This window comes from Melospiza melodia, chromosome 13, assembly GCF_035770615.1.
Source record: "Melospiza melodia melodia isolate bMelMel2 chromosome 13, bMelMel2.pri, whole genome shotgun sequence".
Lineage (NCBI taxonomy): Eukaryota > Metazoa > Chordata > Aves > Passeriformes > Passerellidae > Melospiza > Melospiza melodia.
The window spans coordinates 14,260,051-14,281,184 of NC_086206.1; the positions used below are offsets into that span (position 1 = coordinate 14,260,051).

The 21,134-nt window shown below is 42.4% G+C and overlaps 2 protein-coding genes across 7 annotated transcripts; one reads left to right on the forward strand and one right to left on the reverse strand.

Moving 5' to 3' along the window:
* Positions 1–174: 174 nt before the first annotated feature.
* Positions 175–16,532, reverse strand: HSDL1 (hydroxysteroid dehydrogenase like 1). Of its 4 annotated transcripts, none has more exons than XM_063167839.1 (5): positions 16,378–16,532; positions 7,058–7,290; positions 5,984–6,429; positions 3,911–4,146; positions 175–268 (listed from the first exon to the last, which is right to left on the reverse strand). In XM_063167839.1, the coding sequence occupies exons 1-5, from the start codon at positions 16,479–16,481 to the stop codon at positions 175–177; spliced, it is 1,113 nt and encodes a 370-aa protein (XP_063023909.1). In that variant the 5' UTR covers positions 16,482–16,532. The 4 variants fall into 4 exon arrangements, with proteins under 4 accessions (XP_063023909.1, XP_063023906.1, XP_063023908.1 ...); XM_063167836.1 differs by lacking the exon at positions 175–268 and adding an exon at positions 2,760–3,043 and having other exon boundaries at positions 3,919–4,146; positions 16,378–16,530; XM_063167838.1 differs by lacking the exons at positions 175–268; positions 16,378–16,532 and adding exons at positions 2,760–3,043; positions 8,094–8,097 and having other exon boundaries at positions 3,919–4,146.
* On the forward strand, positions 8,209–20,237 carry DNAAF1 (dynein axonemal assembly factor 1). 3 transcript variants are annotated; one of them, XM_063167832.1, is made up of 12 exons: positions 8,209–8,478; positions 9,497–9,632; positions 10,464–10,555; positions 11,418–11,639; positions 12,362–12,528; positions 12,783–12,904; positions 13,370–13,554; positions 14,030–14,287; positions 14,895–15,007; positions 17,642–17,710; positions 18,788–19,139; positions 19,420–20,237. In XM_063167832.1, exons 1-12 carry the CDS (start codon positions 8,340–8,342, stop codon positions 19,515–19,517), a joined length of 1,953 nt encoding a protein of 650 aa, XP_063023902.1. In that variant the 5' UTR covers positions 8,209–8,339; the 3' UTR covers positions 19,518–20,237. The 3 variants fall into 3 exon arrangements, with proteins under 3 accessions (XP_063023902.1, XP_063023903.1, XP_063023904.1); XM_063167833.1 differs by having other exon boundaries at positions 18,791–19,139; XM_063167834.1 differs by lacking the exon at positions 14,030–14,287.
* The last annotated feature ends 897 nt before the right edge of the window (positions 20,238–21,134 follow it).

Sequence of the window (21,134 nt, forward strand, 5' to 3'; positions counted from 1 at the left end):
ATAAACTAGTTCATTTCTGTTTCAGGAAACGTTGCTTTCACTGTGCTGCTCAACTGGATATTCTGAAAGCTGGATCCAAAATAAGTCGAGATTTCATGGTCTTTTCAGGTCAAGCCAGGTGAACAGGCTCATTTCTTTCTCCGCTTCTTCTCCATGTTGCATTCAATGATTCAGTCACTCAGGATGTGGCAGCTGAGTCCTGTACTCCATTTCTGATGGCAAAGTTAACTCCCTGGAAGAACTAGCAAAGCTGATTGCAAGGCAACCTGTAAGGCAGGGCAATACAGAAAATCATTAGATGCATTAATATTGTGTGCTACTGTAGTCTGAAAACCAGGGGAGAAAAGGCACCCTTGGTAGTTTGTTTTAGAAATAACAGGGAAAAAAGTTCCTCATATTTCATTTACAATTTTTCACCAACACTGAAGTTTTTCCCTTGTTCAGAGCAGAGCACATGTGAAACACTTGGGTACTAACCTCACAAGAGAACAGGCAACGATGACCACCAAACTCAACCACTTCATGTAAATAGAGCAAAGAGCTAAAAATTACATCCAAATTCCATGGCAGGGAAAAAGTGCAAAACAAAATACTAACGTGATAAAAGTGTCCATAGACATTTTAAAAAACATACTTGTTTTCCCAATCAGAAACATGGCAAATAGAAATAATGCACAGAACTTCATTTTACACAAGGCAAATCAGATTCAAACTCTATGCCAAAGCCAGGTAAGGACAAAAGATACCAGAAGAGGCAAAGCTGCAGTGACTGTGCTTGAAAATCTACATGAAAAAAGTCTTTCAAAATTGTTTTGAGCCAGGGTGTGCGAGTTACTAAAAACACGGGCACCTGAGGAAATAAGAGCTGATAACAGCATGTGAAGTTGACAGATGGTGCTGAAAGTGTTTCCACATGGAGACACAGCCTCTCCCCCTTACATTCCAAAGTGCATAATACACTCAAGAAAAACTGCAACGCTAGTATTCTTCTGAACTGCACACACTCAACCAGCAACTGAGAGATACAAGGCCATTAAAAGATAAGAAAAGAAAAACATTTATGTCTGGTTTGTCACAGCACCTGGGGAAGCAGAACAGAACGGTACATTGCAGCTGGGAGCAGGACTGGAGCGTAGGGGCCTCATTAGGGGATCGACAGGATTTGGGAAAATGATGGGCTGACCTCACAGCACAGCAGATGAATCGAGTCTGAATGCAATAGCTGTTACTTTATTTTCATTTAACTTTATTCAGCATTATCAAGTATTTCCTTGTAATAGGGACAGAAATTTCCTCTATTTTTATATGACTGACAGCACCACGACAGACTGGGAACTGCGCCTGAGCAGTTACAAAGTTTCCCCCTCAATCCTAACTCAACATAGTTACACTGCACTGACTTCTGGCCTTGGCTAAGCTCTGCCTGCCGTATCACTTCATCGGTTAATAACTACTATAGCAATAAAATAAAACAACCACACAAATGAGCAAAATAAACACCCTTGTGGCTAATAGCAGGTTGTATGTAAGCCCGATAACGAAGTATGATGGCTGCTAAGAGCAAAGGAGCAGCACGCCCAGAGGTTTGCTCTGTTTAACACCCACCCCGTGAGGGTAGGACGGGACTCGCAGTTGCCAACCTGCCCCTGTCCTGGACAGCTCCGCTCGGAGTCACCCCAGCTCCTGCCGAGGCGAGGCCGGCCATCCATCCATCCATCCATCCATCCATCCATCCATCCATCCATCCATCCATCCATCCATCCATCCATCCATCCATCCATCATCCACCCCGCGGGCTGGGCACGCCGCAAGGATCCCCGGCTGAAGCGCAGCAGCACCGTCCCGTCCGGGCAGCACTGCCAGTACCACAGCGAGCCCAGCGAGCCCGGGCCCGGTACGGTCCGGCCGCACTAAAGCCGCAGTGAGCGCGGCCGGGCACCGTGCGGGGCAGCGCCGCCGCTCCCAGCCCGGCCAGGGCGGAGGTGAAGTGACAGCCAGCGGGGAGTGCTCCACGCCGCGGCGGCGGGCGAGGCCGCCCCGGACACGAGGAGCAGCGAGCGCCGCCCCGCCGGCGCCCCAGCACCTGAGGGAGCCGCGGGCTCCCGGCCCGTCCCGCCCGCCCCGTGCTCACCGCGCCGCCGCCGCCGCCCGGCCCGCCGCCATCTTGAGCGCTGTTTACCGGCGCGCTCTCGCGAGAGCGGCGCGGGCCGCGCTGCGCAGGCGCGGGCGGGGCCGGCCCGGGAGCGCTCAGGGGGTGAGGCGGGGCAGGGGTCCCGTTATCCACAGGGAATGGCGCCGGCAGCCGCAGGACCGAGAGCAGGCTGCGCCTAAACCCTTACCCAAACTAAATGTATGGATTTAAAGCCCCTTCGCCAGCGAGCGGAAGGCGTTGTTGGCAACACAAGATTTACCCCGCACAACTGAAGCAAACGGCTTTGAGGGGAGCTGAGGTTGGCGTCAGCCGTGGACAGAGCCCTGTGATGGGTCCCTGACCCTGATACCCCCCAGCTCTTCCCCGTCTTCTCCACAACTTCATAGCTGTCGCTGTGTATGGCTTGGTTTTTCTGGGGTCCCGTTTCTGATAGAGTTGGACGAGTCTCAAATTCTCTCAACGTTACAAATGGACATCATGTAGCACTATGTGAGGGATTGTCACTTATGACAGAATAACAGTGTATCTGTTCTATTAGGGCTCCTGCCCTATTATCGCAATGCGAAAGTGAGTACAGATTAACATCAAGAACATCAGCGCTCTCTCATAAAGGAAAGCAGCAGAGGAGTTATTTTAATACAAGGATACAGAGAGGATCCAGACTTCTGTTGTCTAGGTTACGTAGCTTGCTTAACAAGGTATGGATAAGTTAGAGTAAGTCCTCCAAGGTCCATTAAACATTGTTGCAGCACTCTGATCAGAACTGTCTCCTGGGACATCGAGCCACTCCTATTTTGCTTTGGCTGCCAAACCTTGATTGCGTAAAATTCTGCACAAGTACACAGCAAACCATGCCCACATCCACTCCGGCAGGCACTCGCCCAGCGTCCACTGTGGAGAGGCATAGGGAGAAAAGAGAACAGAAAAAAAGAAAATGACAGAAAGAGACAGAATAAGATTCCATTAAAATAAACAATTTCTCAAATCACTACTAAAGCAAAGCAAAAAGTGATAGAATATCATCAACTAAGCCTTAAATTCAGCCCCTTGAAGCACACATACTCAGCTGTTTCGGATGTAGCACTCACAGCTGAGCAGTTCTGCAAATAAATACTGAATCCTGACCTGATTAAGTTCACAACAGCCATTCTGTCCACTTCCATTAATTGTCACGTTTTGCCAGAATGCATCCTGTCTCTTTTATTCCTTTTGGACTAATCCCCATTTCTTCATTTCCATCTAGTCAACCCAATGCCATAGGAAGCCACTAGGTAGGATACATGAGATGTGACCAACATGCAAAAAACTGCATGATGAAGTCTGCCCCAAAAATCAAAACCCTACAAATGGAGGAAAAGACAGTTTTTTTCCTGCTATTATTCCATCCTCCCTACCCACTCTTCCCCAAAGCACAAATATGCTCAATATATTAAGACTGAAAAAAGCTATTTCTGTTTACAAAGACAGTGAAACACTTGCCCAGTCAGCAACACCCCAAGAGAAATGAGATACTCTGCTTTTCAGTAAAAACTTGTCACTTCCCCATTTCTGCTGCACATTTCAAGGGAGAATTGGATTCATTCTCTGATGTTAAAGTAAGCATGCCCAAGCATAAGCAGAACTAGTGAGAGAATAGCAATGCCTTAAAGTCTACAATATATATTACACTTCTGCAGAATGAGCAGTTTTCATTCAGACTCCTAAGAAAGTAAACAGCTGACTTACTTCTACTGACAAACATGAAATAGTTTAATGAATTCCATTACCTGTATTCCATGCTTCCAGTAACCAGTAGTCTTTATGGATAACCCAAGAGTAGAAACAGCATGACTTGCATATTCTTCAGCAGTAGGAAAAAAAATAGATCTGTTTGATATAATGCTGCTGAATGATAACATTTTGGTAGTAGTAACGAATGGTGTTAGACTCTGAACAAAAATTCCTTTAGAGGCACACTCATAATGTAGTGCTCTACTGAAATAGTCCAAGTAGCTCTAGAAAAACAAAAGCAGAAAGACACTTTCTTTTTCTTTTTTTTTTTAACAATGAAATCTCATGACAAAGTTTTATTAAAATTACAGAAAAGTTTTAACATATTTTATGCACCAGTTCTAATAAATATTAATAAATAGTATAAAAATATTATTTTCTGAAGTATTATCAATATTTCTCTGTGTTATTTGCTATAAACCTGCCACGGTACAGTAACTTGCAGGATAAAGTGACTGCTTATCACAATCTGACAATTTCTGCTTAAGAATAATACAAAAACATTTATTTCATCTAAAACACCTTATCTGGTCTGGGGGCATTGCAAGGATACTCTACAGACAGCTCTACCTACTACTGTCAGAAGAATAAAATGAAGTCCCATTCTTTAATACATTTACAGGTAAATTTTGCATTCATTCTCCACAAGCCAGGTTAGCTGTTTCCTGGGACTCTCTTAGGCAAAAAGATTCATTAACATGTATCTGCATTAGCCCCTTTAGCTCATTTTACTTTTACAGAACAAGAAAAGCACATGGCTGGTAACTGGGACTGCTGGAATCAGACTGAAAAATGAGCCTGGCTCAGTCTTATCAGGGCAGCAACACTGATGCCTTCCCGGCTGCGCCACACAGCCAGTTCTCCCTTAGAAAGAGCATTTTAGACTCAGCTTGTGAGCAGATATCTTGCTGCTTCCAATCAGCCTTGCAAAAGGTTTTCCCAACAGTTTGTTGGGAAAGCATCTTGTACAAATTCTCTTACAGCTGCTTTAGGAAAATTAAGCAACCACTTCAAGCATTGTTCATTGTTAGTACACAAAGAGGCTTAGGATGTTACAGCAGCTTGTTCTCACTTCTGTGTTCAGAGGCCAGGCTTAAAGCTGGATTGCTGACCTAGCATTTGGATTAATTACCTCGGCTAAATCAAAAAACTTTGGAACATTTGTGATTCTTCTTTCTCATTCAAGCCTTTTAATTGTTTTAATTCAGAGTGCAGTTGTACAAACACTTGGCAAAATCAAAGGGGCAGATACTCTGCACAGAAACAGTAACTGGAAGCCAGTTTCCACACTGAAGGTAGTCTGCAAGGAGTTTTACACCTTAGGGTTCCAAGAGCTGGCTTTGCTCCAAGCTAAAGGAAATAAAAGAGCTATGTCAGGAGCAAGGCTACAACAGAGGGCAGCCACAGACAGCTGGGAGCAATAACCACTTGTGTTTAGACACTGGATCTAGGTGAGATCCTTCACAATCCCAGCTGCTTTTGTGGATTCAGCAGCATGCCATGCAGGGTAAATCCACCATCACCATGAGCATTCATTCTTCCAGCATCAGCCAGCTGCCCAGTCCTATTCATTACTGCTTGGATCTCTTCAGGAAGGACAGTTATGGGGGAGCTCTTTTCACTTGTCCCCAAATATGCCACAACACTCCTTGGTATTACATGATTTGGCCACGCTCTGTGTCACAGTGCTGGCTTGAGCATGAGTATAGCCCTTTCTGCTACTAAATATTGGTATGCAAGGCTTGAGCTACGTGCACAGTTCAGCTGGAGAGAGATTAAATTCTTGACCCTTTCAAGAGGGCCCACAGAATTGCCTCTGCTTTGTGCATCTGAGAAAGGCAACATTTCTCCTAGAATGACTGTTATGCCACACTTCGCACAAAATCCAAGAGCACTGACTGGTTCAAAGCCCAGCACTGGTGAGGATGAAGAGTTTCCTGCATAACACATATATCATTCACCTCCAAAATTAAAGCAAACCCCTAGAAACATTCAAGTATTTTGACATCCTTGCTGAATGTGTTTCCAGTGCATGCCATTTAACACTACAGCCCAACTTACTTTAGAGGCTCCATAGACTGTGAGCATCGGTGTTGGCTGACAACAGGTTGCTGAAGAAAGGTTCACAATTGCCCCTTTCCTCTTCTTTACCATGCCTGGCAGCACAATATGTGTCATCATGGTAGCAGAAGCAATATTTACATGGATCAAGTCCCATAGCAAATCCTCAGACAGATTAGTAAAATAGTCTGGGTAGTCATAAAATATTCCCACATTATTCACCAAAATCCCAATTTCTCTGTCTTTCAGAGCCTCCTCAATGGCTGGGTAAAGCTCACGCCCCTTGCTGAAATCAGCTACTATGAAATCTGTTTCCACTTTATAGGTTTCAGATATGCTCCTGGAGACAGCCTGTAGCTTCTCTTTGCTTCTGCTGACTAAGATGATGTTGACACCACGCTTTGCCAGCTCTTCAGCATAAGCCTTCCCAATACCATCTGTGCTACCTGCAAGAGAAAACAGCAACAGAACACACAAGTGAAAAACTGAGCAACACCAGCCTTCTCTCTTGACAGTTCCTTCAATTATAGCTTTATTCCTTTTTCTGAGATCATGTGGCACTAAATATATTGAATTCAAAGACGCAACAGTAAAGACAACACTGTCAACCATCTTCTGCAATTCCCCTCATAAAAGTTTTATATTTTCCATGACAACAAGAGAGAGCTCAAAGGAGAACCTTAATGAAAGGCAGGGATGTCAGAGGTAGAGGACTCAAACCTTGCTGAAGAACTAGGGCACATATGATATCCCACAGCAAAAAGAGGATCTTGTCTACATTCCTGTCTACACTGGCAGCTGATCAAGAGGTACCTTGCAAATTTGGGCAACAATTGCTGTGATTCTTTCTCAGCAGTCCATCAACTCACTTAGCTTGCCCATCTCCTGAAGAATTAATTTATAAAGGCAATAAACAACAGCCACTGCTCAGGCAGATTAACCTGCAATCAGAGACAATACAGGCTCCAGCCTGTGATACAAAGCTCACCCAGCATCACAAGCCACCAAGTTTCACAGTACTGGCACAGTATGCTACATTGTTACATAAACACAAGGAAATTCACCATCTCTTACCCGTGACCACGGCCCACTTCCCGTACTTCTTGACCAGATCAACCTCCCCACTCAGCCTTGGAATCACGTGCAGCCTGAGTGCACTGTAAGTGTCCAAGGCCAGAGACACAACCTTTCTGACTGTGTACCAAGCTCCAACAATAGCCAGGGCTTCTACATAGACACTGCAGGAGCGACTGATTTCTCTGTACAAGAGGGAGAATCGGTCCACTGCAGCCATGGTGATCACAAGCCTGAAAAAAAAGAAGACACAGGCAATTAAAATTGGCTCCTGAGCCATGTAAACTTTTCAGACTGTATGGATAATTTTGAGATACAGCATTTTACAGTTTGAGCACTGTTTTGATGCAGAAAAACCACAAGTCAGTGTGCTAAAATTTGGGTGTCACCTACCACCAACCTCACTGGTTTCGGTACTGTTTATTCCTTTTCCTAGGGTTGAGCTATTAATCAGTTATACTGCAACAACAATGATCAACGATTCTGTAAATAAAACAATTAAAGCAGAAGCTGAACAAGTGAAAACCAATGTAGGAAGATGAAAAGTTACCTACAAGAGAGGCAAGGATAAGCAGCACGGGAGAGCTGAGACACAAAGAAACAACAGGCTCTTTCAAGGACAAACAGCTACATAGAGACAAAGCAGGCTAGGACAGCGCGTCAGTGCCCAGGGCGCTCGAAAGCACGGCACCCGCCGCTGTCCCTGAGCCACGCACGGTGCAGCGCATCACGCACACCGCGCTGGCTGTGCCTCACGCTTTCACTACTTAATACGTATTTTAACCAAGCACAAATCCGTCCTCTCCCCGGCAGCACCGGACGCGCCGCCCGGCACCGCCACACCCCGCCCGCCCCTCGCCCACGGCGGACAGCGGGCTCCGGGCGCGCCGTTTCCGCGCGGCTCCAGCGAGCTGGCCCGGCGCCCCGGCCCTTCGCCCAGCCCCGGCTCTGAATGACCCGGCCCGGAGCCCTCCCTGGCGCGGGCTGTCCCGGCCGGACCCACCCCCGGCGCGGCCCTGACCCGCCGGCGCCTCACCCGCGATGCCATGCCGGGCCGGGCCCGCCGCGCTGCCCGCGCCCGCCGCCGCCTGCGCCGCGCGGGGCCGCCGGGAGCGGCCGCGGGGCCTTGTGGGGCTGCGCGCGGCGTCGCCATGGCCACGGCTGAGGCGGCAGCCGCGGCCCGAGCTCCGCTCCGTCCCTCGCGTGCCGCCGACTAAAGGCTGCGGACATTTTGTCTGAAAGAGGCAGAGCGTAAATCGCCCACCGGCTCGGGGGTGTTAGAATGCAGCCGGCGCCCGCTGGAGACCCGGACAGCGGCCGCACAGAGGAGGTCCCGGCGCCTGAGGCGTCGGAGGCGCCGTTGGGCGAGCCCGGGAGCGGAGGTGCCCGCACGGAGCGTGAGGGCAGCGCTGTGAGCACAGGTGAGCCCCTCCGGCTCTCCCCGGCACACAGAGCCTGCACATCACGGCTGCTCACACTGATCTGGATGCAAATGCGAGTGTGTGCTTCCTGCCAGCAAAGTCACTGAAAATCCTGACATAACTGAGGCACACTCACTCAGTTGCTGTCTTCCTATGGTCTTTTTTCATTTCCCGACATTTCTTTCCTGTTGCCGGAGGAGTGTTTCTCCCAGTGTTGCAATCACACAGCCAGCCTGAGCTCTAAGTCACAAGGCACCGGATGGGTCAGGGAACACGGCGGGTCCCTGGTCCGAGCTCCCATCCCAGAGCTCAGGGCACAGGGCTGTGTCCGATGGCTCCGGAACATGTGCAGGGAGGGACCTCCATGCTCTGTCCGCCCTGTACTTCAGTTTCAGCCCATTGCCTCTTGTGTTACTAAACATGTCCAATTATTATGTTTTAATACAGTCATATTTAAGTAAGCTGCTACAGTCATCTTGTTTGCACTTTCTCTATGAACTACAAGAGCAAGTAGAAAGTTCAGGGCAAGTATCTGAAGAGACAAATACTGAAATTGGAATTAATCAAAGGCAGTGTAAAGACACCTTCCAAGGAGTGCAAAAGGGTAAATTTGTAGAATAGCTAGACTAACAACGCTTGGGATGACTGATACCATTGCTGAAGTCTCTTTACAGTAAACTCAAATTGGTGTTGATTAAATGTAATATATATTAAATGTCTAACACCATTGGTGTCAGTACTTTATTGTGACTGTGCATTATAAGAATATTAAGAATAATGGGTACTATGCAACTTTCTGATTTAAAAAATGCAGATTTCAATTGCTACTATATATTTTATGATGCTGTGTAAGAAAGTTAAGTTTCATTAAAAATCTCAGCAGAAATCTTGGTTAAAACACTCTTTTCTTGAAATTCATATTCAAGTGCTCTTCAGTATTTCTTTGAAGCAATTGGCACCATGACACATTTTCCCCACCCTTGCTGTTAAATTGCAAATCATTTTCTTATTTAAAAAGCTGATAAAACTCAAGAGAAAGAAGTCAATGGTACGTCCAGAGCACATCAAGAGAATGAACAAAAATCAGATAGTGATCAGCAGTCTGGAACCAGCTCATCCAGCCAAAGGACAGTAGAAAAGAGAGGCTCTGTAAGGTAATACATTGTTTGTGGATGTGTTGGCATCATCAGGAGTTTTGCTATTCTGTGTGTTGATCTCAGTTTTGGAGAACAGTTTTGAAGATGAACTTGAGAATAATGGATAAATCAGGTATTAGTGGTATTTCCAGCATCTGGACAGATGTTTGGGGTTTATGGCCACTGTAGCAAACTACATTCTAACCACATGATGAAGTCATTTAATGGATCTGGAGAAAATTGTGCAAACTCCTGTGGAAGTCATGTGCCAGTAGATTTAGCCATTTCTCTGCCTCAGTTCAGACAAAGCATTCTGTTAATTCCTAGTGGCATTCCCAGCCATCTAACAGCTCTATATCAAAACTTTCCTGACTGCTATTTTGGAGTCAGCTGTTCAATAAAATGTTGGGTTGATTACCATTGATTTTTCTAGTCTGAGAAAAATATTGCATTTTGGCTCTGCCTCCAAAGGTCCTGTACCAAAGCAGTGAGGAACAGGGGAAAGAATTGGAGAGGAAGCTACATTGGAACCAAAAGCTAACATAAAATCCTGCTGCCCTTTTCCAAGAAGATGAACTCTCTAATTTCCTGCCTATTTTCCTATAAACCCTCCTTTTTTTAGCAGAAGGGCCTGGTAACTCACTTCAAAGGTAGAAATGAAAAGCCACACAAAAAACCCACCTTGTTTTTGTGGGTTTTTTAAAATATAATTTTGAAAGCTGTAGCTATTTGTCTATCGTGAAAGAATTGTTAATTGTGTTGCAATGGAATCTGTAAGGAAACCAAAGATCTCAGAATGTGCACTGAAATACAGTTTTTATTTTGCTTCTGCTTCCTGTACTGCTTTAGGATGACAAAAAAGATTCTGCTAGACATCTGTAAACAGCAGAAATTATACTGGACCCCATACTTAAATGATACACTGTACTTGCATTATAAAGGTAAGATGTGGACATGACTGCCTAACTTGATCATTCCAAGTAGCATTTTAGCAGGGAATCTACTTCATGGCTCACTGAAGTAAGGTATTGAGTCATTCTTCTAAATTAGAACACAATTTTATGTAATACTGGATTTAGGAAACAAAATGAGTCAATATGAAGGTAGAAAAGTAAACTGTACATCTAACTTGCTTTGTGGAGCCATCCACAGGATCAGTAGGAATCAAGGGACATATTTTTGGGTTTTTTAAATGAAACAGGAGCCTCTGAAACATGTAAATTAAAATACTGGTCTTGATTTGCACTCAGAGGAAAATATACATATTTTTCCTTAAATGGTTTGTATAAAAAGCTTTTTCCACCTTTTGGAACTTTTTTACTGCCAAATAAAAACGGTCAAGAGGAAAATAAACAGTAAATACTTGCTGCATGTTTGAAACACCACTGAAAGAAAAAAAAATTGTTAGAATGAACATTACTCATCCTCTGGTGATCTCTGAGCAGGTTTTTGCATGATGCAGTTACCTGGCCCTAGTTGGCCTAAGAATTCTTCCAAATAAATAGGATATGCTACCTTCTACATTCAGCCTTGGTTTTCCTATGTGTTATTTAGCATCTAAAGGGCTGCTGAGATACAGACCAGAATAGGCACCAACCTGGTTTTGCCCTTTATGGGCCACAAACAATACCAGGGATTCAGTGGAAATACTGCAGTGACTTCAGTACCAATGTTCTCTCAGGCTGTTTCAGCAGCTCTGGTTTTTTTTCTATAATTTTCTATTTTTTTCTATAATTTTCTCATCCAAAGACTCATTTTCAGCCAATGCCATTTCAATTTAAAACATCTGTTTTTGTTCTGCAGGATTTGACCGACTGGAGAATCTTGAAGAATATACTGGACTGAAATGTTTGTGGCTGCAATGCAATGGCTTAAGAAAAATTGAGAATTTGGAGGCTCAGACAGAGCTGCGTTCCCTATACCTGCAACTCAATTTAATTGAGAAAATTGAAAACCTTGAACCCTTACAAAAGCTGGATTCCCTCAATATCAGTAACAATTACATCAGGACCATTGAAAATCTCTGTAAGAACTGTTGCTGCAAGGTTTTAGCCTCTGGCAAGCCCATATTTCCTAAGCTCTGACTAAGCTTTTGTTAGTGGCATGAGTTTCAAAGGATTTTTAATTTGTGTTAGAATTTTGCACAACATCCATAGCAAAGCCCACAGGGCTTCTGTGGAGGAATAAAACCTATGTTGAGAAACAGAAAATACTACTACAGAAAAATTACTTTCACATGGATACCTAGGATAATTCGGTAGTTTTTCCTCACTTCTTAATACCATCTCAGTACTTATCTGTGTTGCAGACAGGCTGACAATCCAGTTTTCACCATTTACCTTACAGTTGAGATGTGCTTTGGCAGTTGTAGACACGATTACTAAATCTTTTATATCTGCTAAAAGATTGATTCTGTCATCAGCTCTTGTATTTCTGTACAATACCACTTGCATGCATTTGAGAATTTTGTAACACAAGCTCTTGCTTTTGTGTAACTGTTTAGTTTGAAATGTGAATTTTAAAAAACTACCACCCTAAAACCAAGCACCCGTTTTTTCCTGGGGTGAAGAAAGCAGCTTTGGAGGCCTTGTCAAAAAGTATATATAGCAGAATAACAAATTTGGAAAAAAGCTCCAAATTCAATATAAACTATTAGTTTGACAATGCAGTTTTCTACTTGCTCATAAAGCCCTTTGTGAAGTGACAACTCTTACCTTTCCTTGCATTGTACTGTTCTTGTCTGGCAGCTTGTCTGAAAGTCCTGCAGACTCTGCAGATCGCTCACAACAAGTTACAGACAGTGGAAGACATCCAGCACTTGCAGGAATGCCCAAGTATTTCTGTTCTTGATCTTTCCCACAACAAACTAAGTGATCCAAGTATTGTAGCTATTCTGGAGACCATGCCCAATCTGGTAAGCCAAAAATAGCTGAGGGTTTGTGTTTGTGTGTGGGTGAACCCCATCAAGTGGCTTTGTTGGGTAGTTCAGTGCACAGTAGGTATCAGTCTAAAAGAAACATTATTAAACATTGGTTTGTTTCTGATAGATCACCTGTAACACCTTGGGTGTTTTATTCATTTCTTGCTTTTGAAATGACAGAGGAAGTGCATATCCAGGCTGGGGTTTTTGCTACTCAAGCTTAAAAATGGTTTCCCTTGTTTCTCTAGCATGTGCTGAATTTGATGGGAAATGAGGTGATAAGGAAAATTGCTAACTATAGAAAAACACTCACTGTTCGACTAAAACAGCTGACATATCTGGATGACAGGCCAGTTTTCCCAAAGGACAGGTAAGAAACACAGCCATCTGTCCACAGCTATAAGAATCAGGTGCTAACAATCACTCATCCATTTTTGGTCAATACTGTCATGGAAGGAAGATTAACCAGTATAATTTATTAAAAGTGGATGACTTTGAGGAGAAGAGTATTGTACTACAGAGTTCTACATCTAACATACCTAGTGAAAAGCAGTGTATTTTTTCTCCTGATTTCAACAGAACCTGAGCAGGTGTCTGGAACAGCTGAGCCAATATCAGACCAATCTCTGGTGATGTAATAAGCAATCAGCATTTGGATATCTCTGTTTCTTTTGTGAGATAAATGTATATCCCTGTTGCATAAGGGATTGTCACTGCTATCTGCTTTTTTCTCTTGCAGCTATTTTGTGCTGTTGCAAACTCTTTTAAACTTCTCTCTCGTTGCAAAGGTGGGCTTTTATAGCTGTATTACAGTGAGCTTTTGTGTTTTCATTAGAGCCTGTGCAGAAGCCTGGGCTGTTGGAGGGCTTGAAGCTGAGAAAGCAGAAATGGAAAAATGGGAAAGCAGAGAGAGAAAAAAAATCCAAGATAGTATTGATGCTTTAGCAGCAATTAGGGAAAGAGCACAGGAAAAGAGGAAACAAAAGAGCATGGAAGGAGTTGCAACAGATACCCAAGAAGGTTTGTGCTTACTGTTTTGGAAGATGTCTGTGACCACTTCAGTTTGAATGTGCAGAGGAGTCTTTATCTGATACATCTTTGGATTGACTACCAACTAAAATTTTTTTTCAAGTAAGTGGATTGCACAAAGGAGAGGTTAACCAGCATTTGTTGCTGATCCATCAAAATCCTCAAGGATGTATTTAAATATGTAGTCACTTGTGAGCCTTTTCAAAGTATTAGAAATACCAGACATTTATTATTTAAGCATTTTCTCTAGGTGATTTTTTTTTTTTGTGGGGAACTTCTGTTTGCTGGGGAGTTGAGATGGCAAAACAGCATTGCTGCAGTCTTGGGAGGAGTACTCATCCATGGATAGCTGCTCAAAGTAGGAGCTTTTGATGCACATTCTAGCCCATTGCAGTAGTGTTTGGAAATTTAATATGAGCAGTGGTAGATTAGCTCAGCAATTTTTATGAAATTATTTCTTCTGTAGGAGCATCTGCAAATTCAAAAGATAGTGATGGAAATTCTAACACATCAGAAACTTCAAATAGATCAGGAGAAGAAGCTCAAGAAAAGACTGAGAAATTTAAAAATGAGGGGTTTGATTCTTGTGATGAAGTGATAACAATTCTACCAAGTAGAGAAGATAGCAGAGATTTCACATCTGGAAATATGCCTGATGAAGGTCAAGAGGATGCACAGGAACCAGACTCTTACAAATGTGCAAATATCAGCCAGGAGGCAGATGGTAATGTACACAGGGAAGAGCCAAAGCAAAGATGCAGATCTCATGCAGAGATGATGAGCCAACCTCCCTTAGTGGAGCATTGCCTCTGCTGTGGCTCCAGCCAACTGACTCATACATAAAAACATTCCATTAGATTTCCACACTGACAAGGTGAAATCAAGCAATACTGGGTAAAATATTCTTTAAATACAACAAATAGTAAATTTCTGAAGGCTTAACCTGCAACTTCTGCAATTTAAAGGTGGAACTCCACTTCTCAAACATGACAGGTTTAGTGAAAGGCCAGGAGAGTTTACAGACTTCCCTTGCTCCCACACAAACTGGGCAGTCTCTGCCAACAGAAGCTGGTCATCACTCTAGAGGAGGTTTTGTACCTTCACACATGGAGAAATGCTTTTATAGATTTGTGGAACACATTATTGCAAAATGCAAATATTAATTTGTACAAAGAAGAGAGACCCAGACTATAAAAGAAAAACCAAGCTTTGGGTTGAGCTGTGAATTCTGCAGTGCTAGCCAGTTCCCAGCAGTCTGGTTCTGCAGTGCTTGCAATGTAGACATTTTTTATTCAGTCAGTTCTCTGCAACTGATATTGATTATTCTGCAGATCTACCAGGACAGGAGGCAGCTACTGACCAGGCTGAGCTTCCTGAGAGGGAGAAGGAATATGCTGAAATTGAACAGTTCAAACTGGAGACACTGGCAGCACTTTCTCTTGATGTATGTATTGGATTCAGACTTGGAGAAGTTCACGTGTGTATATTGTCTTTTACAAGTTAATTCTTCTAACATTCTGGCTAATAAAACTGTATGGGTAGGTTTTTAAGAAAGGTCTACTGTTAGGAAAAATAAAAAGAAAGAAAGAATAACCCAAAAAGTAAAGCTGCAGGGGTATTCTCTCCAGTGGAGCATTTATGAAGAATGCTTCCAAAGTTTATTTTGTCCTTAAATTGTTTATCCTATAAATCCTTTTGTCCTGTAAAAAACCTAAAATTTACCTTCTATCTTTGTGATCTCTCTGGAGAAGCTAATGAGGGCTCTCATTTAAAAACAGAAATTACAGTGAAAAGAATCCACTAGACACATTTGTCCTCTTAATCAAAACTCAAATGAAATATGCAGTTGAAAATGTGAACTATTTCAGAAGAACCATAGGGAAGAAATAGCAGCCCCATCATTGTAAATGTTACCCAGCAGTATTAGATACTATAAATTAATTCTCAAAATAGAACTCTGATGTCTGTTTCCAGGAAGAGCAGAATGTACATTATTCAGATATATAATAAGTGATTCACATTTGTAGTATGGTCTTCTATTATCTAAAATGTCTATCTGATGAAACATTTAAATATGTTGACCACATTTAACCATGAGGAGGACATAGATACCACTGAAAAATACAACCTCACTTCAAAGGAGAATTGTTCAACATGTCCTAATTAGGACACTGCTGATAAACTGACAGTGTCAGACTGTGATATAATCAGCAATAAAAGCTTCTGAGCTTCTGCCTTCCCAGAGCCTTAATACACACTGTGATACCCTGTATATTGTTAACTGCTGGCAGAAAAGCCTCATATCTCTGCCCTGCTCTTAATTTCCCAGGCAAAAATTCCATGTTATTGTAGGGCTCTGCCCACTGCTTCACTAGAGGGTGTGCTGCTGCCTCCTTCTGTTTAGATGGTTTTAATCACAGGTTTAAAACAGACAGTGGAGAGAAGGGGCAGCAATTAAAGTATGCACAATATTATTATTAAAAGTAAAAGATCTTACAGTGTCTGAAGTAAATATGTAGTGACACTGTAGGTGCCCACAATGTGAAGATCTTGATTCAGTGTTGGTTTTTCCCTTGATGCTCTATGGCACCATAGGAAGATCCTGTGCCCAAACTTCAAGGCACTATAAAAGTAACTCTTAAGCACACATCTGTGGGGTTTTAGAGATGTAAAAAGCAAAATCTACTGTTTTAATTCTACAGAAGGAAAACCAAACCCAAATCACACACCAATACACATTTCAGTGTTCTGTGCTACTTGTTCTCCAACATTTAGTGACAGAAAGAGCCTCTCCCAGGAGCCTGCAGTACTTACCCTAGTGCAGATATTCCAAAGAACCTCAGTGCTGACATTGCAGGGAATGGCTGGGGAGATGCCAAGGTGAGAGGCTCTGGAGCAGCAGCACTGTCCTTGTTCATATCCTGAGTCTCCAGATGGTCTCAGGGGGAATATAAGGGAGCAGAGTGGAGGAGAATTTCAGTGGGTGGTTGTGACATCCCTGTGTCAAGCAGAAACAAGCTCCTGTTGCTGCACATGCCTTGGCAGTGTGGGAATCACATTCCCACGTACCTGGACTGGGTTATCCAGTACTTGGTCTGCAAATGCACCTGATGACTGAAACAAGACCTATTTCATCTCCCTGTTGACATCAAACTCCACATTAGTCTCAGATCTTAATTTGTACATTTTTAATGCACTTCTTATAAAACTCTGTGACTTCAGGACATGCTGCACTAGCTGCAGCCATATCAGGAAGGAGAAATTTCCTTCCTTGATTTTAATTGTATAATAATCTTCACCACACAAGACAGTACAGATGTTCCTGATGCTACCATGCTAAGTAGCCTGCTACAAAGTCATGAAGTGCTAAAAATATCTAAAAGCAAAAGGAAATGCTTATCCCAGTATTGACCTACAGTTGAAAAAATTGCAAAAAGGTATTAGTTTCTACCTGTGATTTTGCATTCCCACCTTCTGTGTTTCATGTCAACAAATGATAGTTGTCTGAGATAATATTTTCTTGTGGAAAGCTGAAATCAGACCTGAGGAAAAACAGTTCTCAGCAAGTTTGCAGTTCTGTGTCCTAATTATGAGGCATTCACAGTAAAACATTGGTTTATTAGGTGTATTTAGGTTAACAGAGTTTGCTTGATATGCAGTTTCAGGATATGGATTTGGCACTTACCCATAGAGATGGGTTGCAATTGGGATTAAGTCTATTGAATAGACAGGAAACAGCTAAGAGAATAAACCATGTTTGCTTTTAAAATCCTGGTAATGCCTCACTCTTTATCCTGTTTTCTTTCATAATCACACAGCACAGTAGAAAACAGCATTGTCTGACATTTGAGCTATTGCTTTCCCATTTGCTATTTCTGGAGAGAGATGGATTTTCCCTTTCCCACAGGTGCTTATCAGCAAACTGTGCCTGTGAGGGGATGGAGGGGGGTCCTGCTGGCTGGGGCCTCACACCCTGCTGAGCACTGCTCTGGAGGAGTTGTCCAATGAGCCAGAGATGTCATTTGCCATGGGTCACAGTAGCTCCTCTCACTGACTATTGATCTGTGATTGTTTTCAGGATCTGCCTGATTTAGAAGATGTAGTTGTAAGTGAGTTTCTCCCAGAAGATGAAATCTTTGTTCAAAAGGTAACATTTTCATTAAATCCAGCAATGAAACTTCCCTAAACACATTTTCAAAGGTTTTGCAAAATGAGGATAATCCAAGCTGTGAAATGCTGGTTTGGGAGGTGCAATCACTTACAAATTTACAAACAAAAAGGGATGGTTTCATCAGTTCATATCTACATGTAAACCTTCCTTTGTTTAAATCTGACTTTTTTATATTCTTGTCTAGCAAAAATAGAATAAAAACTTATGATCAGTAATGCAACAGTTACATAAGTTTAATTTCTTAATAGGATGTAGTGTTATACTAGAGATTATACTGTACTAGTAATAATATGGTGCAAATTGCCTGCTGCTGAATAAAATCTGACTTTTCAACTGAAATCACAGAGAAATTTGAAACTCCTCCTCTCTACTGCAGCCAGTCCTTGTCCACCTTAGAGTTTTGCTCTGCTCAAACTAATCTTTTAGGCACAAGCCTAAAAAGAAGAGAAAAAAGAAGACAACAAAGTTTAAAAGCACAGTTTTGATTTTCATGCTGATCACAGAATCATACTGGCCTTGCTGGAGACAGAGGCTGGTACAGGACATGCTCTTACAAGTCTTTCCAAGATAATGCCAACTTTCCTACAGCCATCATAAGGCATGGAATTGATTTGCTCTTTTGATCACAGACTCATAACAGGGTTACAAAATGTTTTGGCTAACAAAGCCTCCAATTAAAAGGCAAGGTAAGAGGATTAGGGGAGGATGTGTTGGCAGCTGTCCTGCTCCAAAGGCTGCTCAGCTCTCCAAGGAAGCAGATGAAGATTTTGGTCAGGTTCCTCTGGAGTAAAATACTAGAACAGAGCCCACACACTGCTCTTTTTGTGAACTGTTAATTAGTTTATGGTCAGTTCATTGGTGGTGCCTGAGAAATTGCTAATCTAAAATTCATTCACAAAGCAGCAGAGTTTATATATTCAGCATATATTCCATATATTTTAAGAGAACAGCACATTAAAGCTGATAACTGTTACATGGATCCAAGAGATATTTACCCTTCCTTTGGCTTTCATATCTAAGAATAATTTTTCAATTACATTTCTACCTTTACAGCAGGACTATCACCCAAAGATTGAAATAATTTCTGAAGTGACAAATGACAGCAATTCTGCATTAGAGGAAAACAATAAAAGCATGATGGAGAATTCAGTAGAAGAAGTTCCAACAGCAATTTTTTCAAATGTATGTCAGAACCATAAAGAGCATGAAAAGGAGCACTTAAGACCCCTTCTCCAAAGCTTATTTACAGAGCCTGATAATTCAGAAGGATACCTGGAGACCAAAGATCAAGAGGTAGCCCCTTTGAAACCCTTGATAGAAGAGGTAATCACTGAGCCCAAGGATCATCTGCTGCTGTCACCAGACTGTCACCAACCAGATGGCCCCAGCTCATGGGAAAAGGATGGTAAGATTACAGGGACAGTATTAATCACAGAGAAAACAGGGTTTGGCACAGACACACTAAGGGTCTGTTCAGCTCCTGTTGAATGCTGCTAGTTACAGTCACCTCTTCCTTTTATTTATGTGGCAATCCTAATAAATTAGGAATTAAAATGTTTTTTTACAGAGAATTTCTTATTGATTTTCATTTAAATAGTTTTAAAAATTGGGCTCTATATTTCTTTTTTCAGTGTTAAAGACCACAAGTGAGTTTCATTTGCCCTTTGCTTTTGTGCTTTTAACAGGGAATGGCAGTGATAGAGAAGCACAGGGCCTGGCTGAGGGGGAAGAACGTTCTCATAAAGCACAAGCTGACAAGGATGATGAGAGTGGATTGGATTAATCACTTAGAAAAACCAGACCAAATCTGGATGGAGCACAGTGTGGAAATATTCCCAAAGTACGGAGGCTGGCAATGGGACCATTTGTTGAAACTGATGTAACACTGTGATATAAAAACTCACTGCCCTTGGCTCCAGCTCCTCAGGGCAGCTACCTGGTCACTGCTTTGAAAATTACTGTTTTGAGGTTCTATTCCAGTCTTGTGTTATTTGTGCCTTTGCATCCTTCTAGAAATGCCTTAGTTCCATGTTTATATGTCAGAGTTTCATTACAGATGTAGTTTCAAGCATAATTCAGTGTTTCATTTGACTAAATAAAAATTCTATTTGTAATCACATGTATTTTCACTTGGTGTTTTATATTTTAAGTCCACACCAGTGTGCATCATAGCAGATGGACTCCAATGGTAAATGAGATTGCTTCTTGATGGGATATTTTACTGATCTAATGTTCCTTGACATTATGATTGTTTATGCCTAAAAAGATGCAGAAATAGCATCCATGCACAGAAAATCTGGTTTTACCTTTTAGGGCATCTGTAATGAAACATACACTTTTATCTGCTGTTTTTATTGTTTTTCATTGAGATGTGTCTCAGGATCTGTGTTTTGAGTATAGCCAAGTTTAGGTGAATGTATTTTTTCATATTTCTATAAATCTGTGATAATTTGTAATAAATAAAATTTAACAGTTCTTTTAGGTATGCACATTTAAAGAAATAAAGTATCACTGTGGGCTTGTTGAGATGTATTTCCTATCACCTGGGCTTAGGTGCCATCTGGTGGCAGGAGAACCAGACCTCACAGTAACACAAAATTGTGAAAGCCCTCAGAGAGGACAACACAATTGTTTTAAATTTCATCCATTTCCCCTCTACACGAGTTCAAACATGCTGGCAACAGCCTTGGCCTCCAGGACAGGGTGGGGGTAAGCCAAGGGCCTGTGGAGCCCAGGGGTATCTGAAAGCATTGGTGCAGGAATCTGCTCTTCAGAAAGCTGCAAATGCTGCTACCAACCTGTGTGAGCTCCCTCCTAAAAATGTACCTGCTTCCTTTTCTGACAGAAAGCTGGATAAGGACTATTTTTTGTACTTTGGGATTTGCATTTTCCATGCTGTGTTTTGGTGCCTGTCCTGGTATCCACTTAAAACAAGTTAGCAGAAAGTATCACATTATGTTTGCAAACAAAAGGTTTAAAAAAATAATTCCAAGAGTGAAGTTTGAGCTCTGTTATCACTGAAAGCAAGAAAAATAGGGCAAATGAGGAGAAAAAAAGCAGCAAATAGTTTCAAGAACTGTAGATTCTTTTACTGTGATCCTGATTTTACCAGCTATACTCACCCTGAGTGGCATTTTAGTTTGAAGAATTCAGCAGCTTTCCAAGCTGTTTTTACTGGCCACATTTTAGATTGGACATTTTAGATTTAGTTCACACAGTGACCACAACCCACCCAGGGGCCCTCACAAGGGAATCTGAATGCTAAGAAGTGATTTTCACTTGTCACTGAGGACTTGGGAAGGAGAAAGGGAGTAAGGGACAGACAAAAGGAGTGAGAAATGCCAAAGCAGGACTAAATGAGAAAAAGGAAACATGTTTAATTAGTGTCTTCTGTAAAACT

What these genes read in the sequence shown, in the direction of transcription:
- DNAAF1 (XM_063167832.1), top strand. Translation starts at nt 8,340, where the DNA reads ATGCAGCCGGCGCCCGCTGGAGACCCGGACAGCGGCCGCACAGAGGAG. An exon ending in GAAAAGAGAGGCTCTGTAAG is followed by an intron (nt 9,633 to 10,463) that starts GTAATACATTGT and finishes GTACTGCTTTAG; the next exon opens with GATGACAAAAAAGATTCTGC. An exon ending in TGCAACAGATACCCAAGAAG is followed by an intron (nt 13,555 to 14,029) that starts GTTTGTGCTTAC and finishes TTTCTTCTGTAG; the next exon opens with GAGCATCTGCAAATTCAAAA.
- HSDL1 (XM_063167839.1), bottom strand. Translation starts at nt 16,481, where the DNA reads ATGAACAAGGACAGTGCTGCTGCTCCAGAGCCTCTCACCTTGGCATCT. An exon ending in TTTGGAATATCTGCACTAGG is followed by an intron (nt 7,291 to 16,377) that starts GTAAGTACTGCA and finishes CTTTTTTTTCAG; the next exon opens with GCTTGTGATCACCATGGCTG. An exon ending in GAAGTGGGCCGTGGTCACGG is followed by an intron (nt 6,430 to 7,057) that starts GTAAGAGATGGT and finishes TTTCTCTTGCAG; the next exon opens with GTAGCACAGATGGTATTGGG.